General features: G+C 45.9%; 1 protein-coding gene across 5 annotated transcripts in view; it reads left to right on the plus strand.

Annotated features, from left to right (window-relative positions):
* The window catches only part of CRB2 (crumbs cell polarity complex component 2), a 61,436-nt gene that overhangs the window by 45,497 nt on the left and 3,009 nt on the right, over positions 1-12,930 (plus strand). For all 5 annotated transcript variants that reach the window (XM_035341477.1, XM_035341478.1, XM_035341476.1 and 2 more), the window contains 6 exons: positions 3,549-4,517; positions 5,320-5,864; positions 7,705-7,870; positions 8,718-9,585; positions 10,078-10,194; positions 10,657-10,783. In XM_035341477.1, the coding sequence (XP_035197368.1) occupies positions 3,549-4,517; positions 5,320-5,864; positions 7,705-7,870; positions 8,718-9,585; positions 10,078-10,194; positions 10,657-10,783 (2,792 nt within the window). The remainder of the gene's footprint in view (positions 1-3,548; positions 4,518-5,319; positions 5,865-7,704; positions 7,871-8,717; positions 9,586-10,077; positions 10,195-10,656; positions 10,784-12,930) is intronic.

A 12,930-nucleotide genomic window follows, 5' to 3' on the forward strand; every position in this document is an offset into this window, starting at 1 on the left:
GTGGGTGTATGTTTCTGACCCAGCCCCCGTGGTTACTGGGACTGTTAGCTTGAATGCTGCTAAATTAGCTGGAATGTTTGAAAATAATTGTCTCCAGATAGCAGCCTTTAACTAACACTTGTCTCATTTTTCAGATAACAAATTCCACTAATTTGCATTTTTTAGTCTTTATAAGAAACTCATTACACGTTTTAAAATCGAATGATGCAATGAATCACATTGGCGGCATTATTTGAACTATCAAGAGTAAGAACAATAGGAAACATTTGAGCTAAGAAATTTAAACGGTACATAGAAGACTTGGTAAGAGGAAATTGTTTTTAATATATACCTAGAAAAAGATGCCTAAGCTTTCCATAGAGAAGGAAATTAGTTTTAAACTTCCTTTTTCAAAATCTTGTTTTTTTCTGAAGTAGGGAAAGTTCCTTTACTTTGCTGGAATCCCCCTCTTCATTTACACTCGGTACTCTGCAGCCAAACCCACAGTCACAGACCCCTCTGAGATGAAACTAGCACCTAGGAAGCAATACGCAATAGAAATCCCCTTCTGTCTTACTGCGGCGTAACTGAAGAATTTGACAAACTGGAGATCTTCAAATAAATTTGACAAAAATCATTGGTAATAGTAGAAGAGAAGAGAGGGCAAGAAAGCTGGCTAATGAAGGGTTTGATCGTTACAAGGCATATAACGAGTCAGGGAAACAGCACTGGGCTAACTGCTACGTAAAGGCTCACAGCGGCTTCCAGGAACAATCTGTTGTTAGCCAGGTTTCTAGAACTCTGGTGCTGTCTCCTCTGCTACCAGTTTGTTTTAAAAACTGCTTCAAACTCAAGGCTGACGCTGCACCGGCTTCTAGGAGAGCCAGAATATGTTGTGTTGTTTCAGAGGCCTTTTCCTTCTCCTGCCTTAGCGCTCAGAAGGCTGGCTGTTTGCTGGCAGAAACAGCGGCAGCGATAAAGACAACGCTTGTGTTCTGTTTCTCTAGGAAAAGCTGCCCTTCGCTCTGCTGCTGAGCCTTTCCTTTGCCTGCTCGTGAGCCGTGAGGTTAGACAGCAGCGTGTAGAGACCTGAAGTGCCAGCTCGTTCTTTTCACCCATTTCCAACAAATAATCAAGCCAGCTGTGTCCCATGGGAAAGCTTGGTGTTTAATTAGCCACCAGCCCGGGGTTGTGCACTCCCCATGGGGACTAATTTGCCACCTGGTGTGAAGCGCTCACCCACAGGTGTCAGCTGGGAGCCTGGGAAGCAGCGCAGGCAGGTGTCCTGCTGCTGCTCTGTGGGCAGAGCACGGCCAGAGGAGACGTGGTCGGGCTGGGAGGGGGACAGGGGGCACTGGGGCTCTCTCCTGCTGCCAGCTGGCACCTGCCTGCCAGGACTTTGCAGAAAGACAAAAATTTGTGGCATCTCTGCTTTTGTTACTCAGTCTAATGCTCTTTTCTTCTCTTTGCCCTGGTAAATATTAACAGCTCTGATCTCAAATGGGCGGCATGTCAAGCACTCGGGGCTGTGCTGAACCCGACTGTCTCTCCAGTGCATTTGTTAGCCTCTGCCCTTACGTCTGACCATGGATCTGCCTCTTGCAGTTTGGAGAGTCCTTCAGTCCACTAATCAGTCAGAAAACCCACTCCACATAGTTCTACTGCTCTGCTGGTTTTTCGGAATTCCAGCTGAGTTCTTCCCCTCTTCTCCCACCCTAGCATTCTCCAGCCCTAGAGACATCCCGTATGTTGTAGTTACTCCAACACATTTCCTTCAGTGCAGCCATAACTTTGTGCCAGAATCTCGATTCTTCCTCTATTGTCTCGGTTTCCTCAACAGTTTTCTCGCCAGTTAAGATCACACCCTAGGGTCTGTGTGCTGAGCACTAATTGCTGGGGAAGAAAGGCTGTGCTGAGGTGGTATTAACAACTCTGAGTCTGTCCATCAGCTGAGCTCCCCTTCAAGGCAGACTACTGGCCAAATTCCGTGCTTTTGTACAGTCACTGCGCACAGTTTAGGAAGAGAGGTGTAGCCATGTCCTAGAGGAATCTGAGGTAATGTTGCTGACAGAACAGCTCTAGCACAGCTGGAAGAGCAGAATTACCAGAGCCTCCCCTTTCTGTTCCAATGCTTCACAGAGCATGATACGTGTTAGGGCCTTACGCTGATAACAAAAGAACACTTTGGAGCTGGACGCTGGTGTTGAGCCTTCACCTGTCTGTGCAGATGGCAGTGCCACCAGCAGCCAAACGCTCGCTCTGAAAGGAGTCAGTCGGTCAGGTGGCAGGGTTGCAGGGGTTGTGCAGGACTGTCATTGCTGGGGTGTGAGGCGGTTCCCAGCATCAGCGTGCGGGTTCAAGAAGCTTCGTATCTTTTACAATTTCTTTTATCACATTTCATCAAGTCCAGCTCCAGTACTTGTAATGCACCATCTCCCCTCATCTCGTTTTCCCTCGGGCTACTCTCTAATCTCTTTGACATGCTCATTCTGGCTAGTGGCTTTTCTTTACAAATGTCTTTTGTGTTTTGATTCCCCTCCTTTGTGTGTGAATTCCTTCTTTTTCTTTCTGCTGTCCTCATTCTGCTTGCTGGGTAGATTCTGTATGTAATACTATTAGATGAGGATAATCCATGCCTGGCTTATCTGTGTGACTGTCTCTGAAGATTAGTGAAAACCGATGTTATGGGCCAGATAAACAGAGAACTGGTTCAGGAAGGCTCTTCTGTCAGTCCGGAGATGCTCAGGAAAATGACAGCTGATTTTCATTAACCAGATTTGAGTGTAATGGCTTGTAATTTACTTGAGCCCTGTTGGGATCCATGTGCCTCGAGGAGACACACTAACTGCACTGCAGTACTTCTTACCCAGTTCACTTCTGCAGGACTGGACAAAACTGAAATCAGCTTCAGTGCAAGTATGGCAAAGTGCCTGTGGAGCATGTTTTGTGTGTTGTTTGGTAATGAACTGAGTTTTGTGAATGTTTACAACTGGAGGGTTGTCTGGGATTGTTTTCCAAAGTACAGAATTTGAATTTTCTTAACTGAGGCTTTCCAATAACTTCCTTGGCTGGTGATCCAGTTTGATGCTGTCTGCAACAGTGGTGCCCAGAACATGCTCCGGTCAGATCTGTAGACGTAATGTGAGTCTAAATGTACCACATCTGTGAATGAAAGACATAAAATCCTTGTCGGTGCTGTCTCGTCCCTTTAATATCCTCTGCTTGCTCTCCGTGCGTGCTGATCAGCTGTGGTGTCTGGGATTGTCTGGGAGGGCAGTGGGGCTGCTGGATGATGCAGGCTGACTGCCTGAAGCTCTGCAGACAGCTCCCTCTTCGCAGCACCTGGAAGGACTGCACAGAATTAGCTCTCTGTTGCTCGTACCTTAGTGGTAGGCCACTCTGGTGAGTGCAGGGGCTTCTCATGGCAGCCCTAGGGCTTCTCGTGGCTTCCTGAAGAGAACAGCTTAGGGACTGGCAGTGCTGGGGAGGGCGGTCTGTGCCTCGCCGGCTTGCTCAGGGGGAGTCACAATCCCCTGCAGTGAGATCCCGTTTCTAAATCTCTTTCGCAGGTGTGGAATGTGCTGTTAACATCAATGAGTGTGAGGAGGGTCCCTGCAAGAATGGAGCTGTCTGTGAGGATGGCATTGCTGACTATACCTGCCACTGTGCCCCTAGCCAGGATGGCATTGTATGGGGAGGGAAGAACTGCTCTGTCAAGCTCACTGGGTGCCAGACGCATGACTGCCAAAATGAGGCCTTGTGCATCCCCACCTACCAAGCTGAGAGCCACGGCCACCTGTGCCAGTGCCAGCCTGGTTTCTTTGATGCCACATGCTCAACACCAACAACATTTTCCTTTGCTTCCAGAGGGTATCTCCTCATTGAGCTGCCCATGAACAATCAGAGCAGGAGGGAGATAGCAGGAGATCAGCTTGCCAGTGTGTCCCTCCGGTTCCGAACCACCTTGCCCAGCGCCATCCTTTTTTACCGAGGCCATGAAGCTGAATACTTGTTCCTGGAGCTCTTTGATGGCATTCTGCATGCAGGACTGAAGAGCGAGGATGTTGGGTACCTGCTGCTCCTGGAGGGGCTGAGAGTTGATGATGGCCATTGGCATAAAGTAGAAGTTGTTTTGCAGAGCACTGTGCAGCTAAAGCTCTGGCATGACTCTTGTGAAGCAGGTGTCTGCCTGCGGAGCTCTCCTGTCCCACACGGCATGACTTCTATCCCGCATGGCACGGCTTCCATCCCGCACGCCTTCCTCAGCGTGTATATCGGAGGTGCTGGGGATCCAATGGCCAGCAACACACAGAGCCAGCAGGGCTTTGTCGGCTGCCTGCAAGACGTGCAGGTGGATGCTGAAGCTGTGCTGCCGGTGGATCTCCCGGTGAACGAGTCGTCCCCAGTGAGGCTGGGCTGTGACCGCACGGAGTGGTGCCTCTCCAGGCCCTGCTCGCACGGAGGGCTGTGCGTGGACCTTTGGGCAACGTTCAGGTGTGACTGCTCCAGGCCTTACGGAGGCCCTGCGTGCTCCTACGGTAAGTGCCATGGGATTTACATCTGACAGCTCATCTGTCAACTGGGGCTTCAGAGATACTAGATAAGCGTTGGTGTTAGCTCCAGAAGCAGTATTTTCTACTTGACCAGAGAGAAGAATAAAGCAAATGCCTCTGTAACTGAAATTCTCATTGATCCCTTGTCTGTCACTTGCTCCTGCAGGAAAGACTGTCAGGTTTGTGGTGCAGACGTGATTCCTTGTTGAGCCAGAGGCTCTGACTTCATCTTTGTATCAGATCTAAGTGGTTGTAGGAGGGCAGGGAAGTTCTTGAACTACAAAAAGCTGAGCTTGAGATTTTAGGGTTAATAGGAATGTATTGCTTTATAAATAACATAGTGTTAAAGGAAGCTCTGTGACAATTTGCAGTTAAAACCACACCCATTTGCACTGTTGTATTCCCGTAAGGCTTATATTAATATTGCCCATTTTTGTTTAATTCCTGAGCCTAAACATAGCAAGTACAAAGTTGTTCTGCTGTTACCAAATGTACAAGTTTCAAAAGCAACTTGGTGGTTTAGAAGTCCTTGACTAAATCTGCTGGGTGGCAAGGTCTGCTTTTCCCTCTTCTGCTACTTGTGTGTTCTAAGTTCTTCCTCCAGGGAAAGCAAGGACACTTTCACCTACACCCTAATTTTAGGGTGTGGGAGGAAGCAAAATCACCCTGATACATGTTGAAAATGTTGGGAAGAAAGGTCCTGTCCCATTCACAGAGGTTACAGTGCCCTGTGCCAGCTGCATTCCTCTTGTCATGGAGCTGATGCACATTTCTTTTTCTTTTCTAGAACGCCCAGCAGCAACATTTGGCCTGGAGAATTCTACCAGCTTTGCCTCTTTCATCCTTTCTGATAGCCTTGGTGCCGACTTCAACATCTCCTTTTTCATTCGGAGTTTGAAACCTAATGGTTTGTTATTGCAGATCAGCAATGGCACAGGCCCTGGCCTCACTGTGTACTTGAAAAACGGCAAGCTAAGGATAGAGATGTTAGCTACAGACACTGTGACGTTTCCAGACAATGTAGTTGATGGGAGAAGACATTTGGTAGCTCTGTCTTTCCAAGGAGGAGTTGTTGGTGCCCACCAATCTGACACGTACGTGGAGCTGGGACACCTTGTAGGAACCCCTCTTTTAGCTGGCTATGCAGTGTATATCGGTGGGCACCCTAACCCAGACAGCGCTGACGTGTGGGGCGGCTACTTTAAAGGCTGCTTGCAAGACATCCAGCTGAACAACCACCAAATAGAGCTTTTTCAGCTTGAGAACTACAGCCTCCCACAGGAACAAAATGTGAATCTGGTAAATGGATGCATCTCTGATAACACCTGCAAGGTAAGAAGGCTCTTGTTTCTCTCTACATGTGTGCAGTAGTTTATTATAGGTCTGTGATTATAAAATTATTTGACTGCTGCTTTTACCAGCAAAATGTTTTTTTTGTTTGTTTGTTTGTTTGTTTTTAAGTATTGAAGGAAATAGTACATGGTTCCAGACACACTTGTTTCACTCAATATCCTACGCACCAAGTTTTAAGCACCAAGTTTTCTCTATTCCCTTTACAGCCTCCACTTTCTGGGGCTGCCCAGGGAAGTGGTTGAGTCACCATCCCTGGAGGTCTTTAAAAGACGTTTAGATGTAGAGCTTAGGGATATGGTTTAGTGGAGGACTTGTTGGTGTTAGGTCAGAGGCTGGACTGGGTGATCTTGGAGGTCTCTTCCAACCTAGATGATTCTGTGATTCACAAGGAATTCATCGCTTCAGCACCAACAGCTCGAGGAACTGTCCTCATGGTGCCCTTAGGGGAAGCTGCCTCTCCTTTATGCCACCATGTTTACATGCAGGGGAGCCCTGCTCCCTGATGTTTGTCCTTCCTGCTCATGGTGCTATGAAGTGTTGTCGCTTGGCTGGCATTAGGTGTGTCCTGCCAGGGACAGAACACTGTGAGGCTCTCAGGAGCTTTACAGCTGCTTTCACCTGTTTTACACCTTTCCTCTTGTGTCTTGTGGTTTTGTTTTCATTCCTTCTGTGAAATGTTGGTTACTTTAGTTGGCTATAATTAGGCACTGTTTGCACAGTGTGTTGCTGTAGGGGTGTTAAGGATTATAATAGTGCTGTAGTGTGTTTTGATGTCATGAGATGTCAAATACTTTGACTAAATGAGGCTGAACCTGCAGGGATTGGTGCCTTTTCTAAATAGAAATGTTTCTAAACAAATGCTTCTAATAATTTAGAATTGCCTTTAGCTTATGATGACTCTTCTCAATTTTATGTATTTAATCAGCAATTACCTGACTTCATTAGGCTTCTTAGTAGACAGATTACCATTATTTCCATGCTGTCTGATTTTTATTTTTTATTTTTCCTTTTTTGCTCAGGCAGGAAAGGAAACCAGGACATCTGTACTCTTAGACCTCGCTCTCATGATGTAACTCCTGTCTCTCTTTGCCCTTTTTTCATAGGATAACTTTTCAAATCTGAGAGCTGCAGGCTTCCCTAGTGTGAAACCGAGGGAAAAACTCTTACTTCCTGTACCGTTACTGATGTGGGCAGCTGCAGCTGTTTGCTTTGATTTGAACACAGACAAATGAACCAAAAACCTCTGAAGAATAGCAGATTCTGGTAGATAACTCATATCAGAGGCCGTAACAACAAGAATAGTAGCAAGCAAGGAGGTGTTTCCTTCTCTCAAATAACTAGATACAAACCATCAGGAGTAACACTGTGCTGCCTGGTGTGATACGCCTGAAACCCCTCAGACAGAGCGATGAGGACTGGTGCCCAAACCCTGACAGCTGTGCGTGTGCGCCTCAATCTGTAGATTTTGCACCAGCTTGAAGGTCAGCATGTGCAGACCAGTCGCTGTGAGTGAGATGCTCTCTGAAGTACAGGGTCCTTGCAGATGTCCTGTCAGCTGTCCTTTTCCAACTGATGGAGTTCTGCCTGGAGAATTTCTGCTGATCAGCAGTGTGTGTGGGGAGAGGCATGGTCTCAGGAATCGTGTGCATAGGGACCCTTGCGCTTCCTTTCCTACCATTGATTCACTATTTTAATTACGCTTAGTTCTGCTTCAAACACTGCTTGTAGTAATCTCTGTTGTCACGTTTCCTTCTACCAAATTCTCATAGATCTGAATGTGAATTGCACTGCTCCTGCATTGCACTGTTTTGCTTTTCAGTCCGCGCCATGTCAGAACGGTGGCAGATGCATCGTCACTTGGAATGATTTCCATTGTAGCTGTGCAGCAAATTTCACTGGGAAATTTTGTGAAGAGAGAGTCTGGTGTGAAAGTGACCCATGTCCTGAAGCTACCACGTGTATAGATGTTCTAGCAGGATATGTGTGTAAGTACTGTTCTCCTGCATATGTGAGAGTAAAATCTGTGTATGTGTTGGCAAAGTGCCCACAGCCAGTATTTCTAGTTCATACTATGGCAATAAATACAAGCACACGCTGCAACAACAATGCTGCAATTAGCGAGCTGGGAATGATGCCCAAGTAGGCACTCTCACAGGCAGCATGCATTTTATGGATTTACCACCACTTTGTGCTAGAGCAAAGAATGTACTCAGAGGTGTTTTCTTCTGTATGACTTTCTCAGGGAGGAGCCAGTTCACTGTTATGCCTGCCTTATCATCACTGCATTGCAAGGGCCATCTTGTTTTCCATAACGTTCCTCCCTTTCAAGAGTCTCAGTTGTTTGACCAAGTAAGACACAATATTGCAAACGTGTCTGTTTTCACCTAAGACAGAACCATGAATAATGAAGAAAGCTAGTTAGCTAACGATTGCCTGCAGGGGAGGGAATGTTGTTAGAGGCTACAGAATGTCCTGAACTCGGTGTTGGCGTGTTCGCTGCTCTGCCACTTCTCAGCAGCCTCTGCTGTATTACTTTCCTGACTTACATTCTAGTTTTCCTATACTAGCATAAGGGGGACAGTTGTATTTTTGTGCTGTGCTGTGACACTAACGAGTAAAAATTGGTACACAAGAGCTGGATATTATTATTAGAAGTGTAAGTGTAAACAGGAAGAGCTTTAACGATGCCAGCTGCTAGGCCTGTAATCCTACTCACACTAAGCTTACATGATTCTTAAGGGAGAGAACCTGCCAAGAGTTTGCCATTGGTCTGTCTCAAATATTACACCTACTGTCTTTCAAATCCCTGATGCTTTACCCCTTTATCTATAGGTCTGGCTAATGCAACATTTAACAGTGACAGTGCCGTTGAATTCACCACCAACACATCAGTGACCAGAACGCTGAGCAGCCTCCACGTGGATTTCAGAACCAGGGACGAAGATGCTGTTTTGCTTCGGGCTGAGGAAGAAGTGGATTCCCTCCAGATAGCCATTAAGAACTCCTCCCTCCTTGTTGACATCAGGAGTGGGAACAGTATTGAAGGTGTCAGCTTCCTGAGTAAGAAGTCTGTCACGGATGGTGCCTGGCACACAGTCTCTGTGGCTATGGAAGAGCCGTCTGCACTTTCATCCAGATGGGTGGTTGATTTGGATGGGGCTGTTAACATGACTCTGCAGGGCAACGCTGGGAACTTGGACTTCTTAAAGAACAATGCGCTGATTGTTCTAGGTGAAAACTTCACTGGCTGCCTCGGACAAGTTAAGATAGGGGGGATCTACCTGCCGTTCACTGCCCACCTCTCGTACCCTCAACCAGAACAGTTCCAGCAGTCCAGCAGAAGGACCGTCCAGCTGGGCTGCGTGGGGGCTGATGTTTGTGCTTCCAGCCCGTGCCTCAACGCCGGCACCTGCCAGGACTTGTTCAACTCCTTCAGCTGCGCCTGCAGTGCTGGCTGGGGCGGGCGGCTCTGCGAGTCTAACATTGACGACTGCCAGCCAAACCCTTGTGTTCATGGCAATTGTGTTGATGCAGTAGCAGATTTTCAGTGTGATTGCTTCCGGGGATACATTGGGAAGAAGTGTGACATCAATGTGGATGACTGTGTGCGGCACCAGTGCCAAAATGGAGCCACCTGCATTGATGGGGTTTATGGCTACTCCTGCAAGTGCCTGCCACAGTTTTCAGGACCTCGCTGCGAGTAGGTGCCTTGCTTGGTTTGAATGGGGATAGAGAAGAATTGGACTTTTGCTTTGGGACACTGGGAAAAATTTTCACTGTGGGTATCTGTTAGATAAAGCACCTAAATTCAATTCTGCTGTTAATTTGAAGGTGCTATCCAGGTCCAAATCTTCACAGAAAGGTTCTTGGCCTCAGGATATGGAGCCTTCTTTCTTATGTGGGTCATCCTCACGTTGCATTTCAGAGCTGTTTCAAGTGTTTCCTAGGACTGATACGGCTTGTTCATATTCTGCTAGCAGCACAAACTTGTTTCTGGGCATGTTCAAAATCATCTGCTGATATTATGGATTATTTCTGACGCTTCTCCCTTCTTAACTCATGTCAAAGTCCTTCCTACAAGAAGCACTGCCCATCCGTATGACCCTCATCAGCACAGTCTCCACTGTATCTGAGTGTATATTTACCTTCCCCCAAAGTGACTGCTTTAAAGGCTGCCTTTTGTTTTTCCCAGATGGCCGTTCCCACCCGAGCAGTGCGGTAAGAACTTCACTTGTCTGAATGGTGGCAAGTGCATCACTGAGACCTGGGGAGCCAACTGCAGTTGCAAGCCAGGTTTCACTGGAAGGAAGTAAGTGCTATTTTTCTGCTCTGATTCTTACATCCATGGGATAGCTGAACAAGCTCAAATGTTTCATCCTCTTACATATCCTTCTGCCATTCAAACAACTGCTCCAAAATTATAAACCAGGTGTTATTTTTAGAAGAGGTGGGCTTGGTATGATACCACTCACGTGACTAATTTCCAATTTTTATGAGAGAGTGCTTCCAAGTATTTCTTTTGCCTCATGAGGATTCGTTAACTGTGCTGGAGAACCTTATTGGGTTCAATCATTCAGAAATGACAAAAGGAGGATTGGTACAAAAGGGTAAAACTTTGATGTTGCTGGACCCTGCAGAAAGCACGTGAAAAAGATGCAACAGGAGCTTTTCAAATAAATGAGGCTTTTGTAGGCTGTATGATCTTGTGTTTTATGGTACAAAAGCATATACGAGAAATCTCATTTAATTCTAATACACTTTTCTTTTCCAGCTGTCAAATTAATATAAATGAGTGTGATCCAAATCCTTGCCAGAACGGAGGTACATGTCAAGACTCTGAGAACAAATACGAGTGTTTGTGCAGTGCCAGCTACACTGGAGAGCGCTGTGACATTAACGTAAGCACTTCCTCTGCTTTTGGAAGCTCCTGTCTGTTCTTTTAAAGTTTGAGTTGTGAGAAGCAGCAGAAGTAGGCTCAGCAGAATCCTTGGGTAGTAGGACATTAGTGATACCGCCTGTATATTGTATGTGTCTTGACTAAAGCACACTGGTAAGCACAGTTGGCACCAAAAAACCATGAAGTGTGAAATAATTTTTTGGCAATGCTGTTGTATGTTAGTCTTCAGCATACAAGTAATTGCAGCAAATACTTCTCAGAATCTGCATGTTCTGCCAGATGGTTTCCAGGACTGTCTTTTGGACTTCCCTTAGATTTTTTCCTTGGACAATAATCAAACTATTGCAGTTGGACCTACAGAAAGGAGATACTACTTATCTGCCTTATGCTCGTAGCAGTGGTACAAAAAGAAAACTGGAGATTTTAGTTACATCATTTTTAAAATAAGAACAAAGAAGACAAATTTGATTCAAAGCCAGGAATAACTGGCTGCAAATTTGATTCTTGTGGATTGTTAAGGCTGTTTTCACTTTCACAGTGTAAATAAGGAGGTAAGAATAGACAAAAAATATGAAGGGGTGGGGAAGACCAGTTAACAGTGAATTAAAACTTCTCCTGTTTCTATTAAATAGGAAGTTGCTGGGTAATATAAAATGTACACATTGCAGAAAAACCAGAAATGGCTGAGCCAGCTGAGTTACTGGGTTACAAGGTTTGACAGAGGTGTGTAACGTACCAAATAAAGGGACAGTGTCTCAAAAGTGAGTTATTCAGTTGTTAAAGGGTTAAAAATACTTTTTTTTTTTTATACCGAATACTTTTTAATATGAATGGAATACTTTCCATTCACCACCTTGTACAGCCTCCCAGTTTCCTAGAGAATGGAGCTTCAGCTAGCATTTTACCTTGCCTGAGAGCTTCTCTCTCTCTCTCTCCAAAGATCATCTGGATAGAAATAGATGTGTTTGAGATGGGAAGTCAGGTGAAATCAAGCTAAGCGTGATTCAAGTCAAAGTGAAAATGTAGCATGCTTCTTTCTGCTGAGTCTGCTTCTGACCAGATGGGCAGCCTTTGTGATGCTTTACTCCATAAGTGAAGCGTTGTCTGCATGGAAGCCATTACATCATACGCTTACTTTTTCTCTGTAAAGATGTTGCATGGACGGGTGGCTTGTCTGGTAACCTGGGAATGCACTAACCCATACTGCATGGAACAGACTGCGCACCAAGGCGGGGTCTGCTGCTGTTGCTGTTACTAAGGCTCGTATAGTGCATGTGCCGTGAGCTCGCTCCTGACACTTCCAGTTTACGTACATAGATTCCTTCAGGTACCTCTGCTTCTTCTGTCCAAAACCACTTCTTGTAGATTCCTTCTGTTCATTCTCATCATCCGCATTACTTCTTGCAGAAAGTCGTTCCTTTCCCCATTAATAGGACAGTGCCTGTGGTGGGGGGGCAGGGAGAAGGGCACGCTGCGGCTGACAGGCGTCTGCTGTTAACGGTGGCTGTTGAAGCACAGGGGTCAGCTGCGTTCTCGCTCTTCTGCCCTCCCACCAACAGCAGCAAGTAAGGAGCATGCAACAGGGAGTAGGAGCAGACTTCTGTAGCACCGGTACCGTGTGACTAATCTGCATGCTTGTGCAAAATGAGAACTAACCAGTAGCACGTGGCTTGACTTTTGGCAGTCTCAGAGAACCAACTTCAGCTTCAGTCACTGGAAATGGCAGAAGGACTTCCAGGTAGTCTGGGGATCTTCCTTCTGTGTATTGCTGTGTGACGTGGGCAGAGACTGTATGGCATCCAAAAGCTGTAAATAATTGAGCTTGAATTCTTTTGCTTTTATCTGTAAGATGGCAGATACTGTTTTTAACAGTAAGAAATATTTCCCATTTTTAGGCTAATTGTAATTGTAAAGGTTTCTTTAATGATAAAAATTCCACATTTTTTCCATTCTTTATTGTTGTGCTCCATACTATCCTTAATTCTACCAGCAGCTGAAGAACATTTGACTACATTTCTCTGCTCTGTATTTGGGCCTTTTGTCTTCTCCATCTCCCATCCACATACTGACTTTAACATCCTCCCCTTCCTGCTGTATGTTGTTTTCAACTTCTTTTTGCTGAAGAATATCATTGATGAATGTCACTTG

This window comes from Oxyura jamaicensis, chromosome 17, assembly GCF_011077185.1.
Source record: "Oxyura jamaicensis isolate SHBP4307 breed ruddy duck chromosome 17, BPBGC_Ojam_1.0, whole genome shotgun sequence".
Taxonomy (NCBI): Eukaryota; Metazoa; Chordata; class Aves; order Anseriformes; family Anatidae; genus Oxyura; species Oxyura jamaicensis.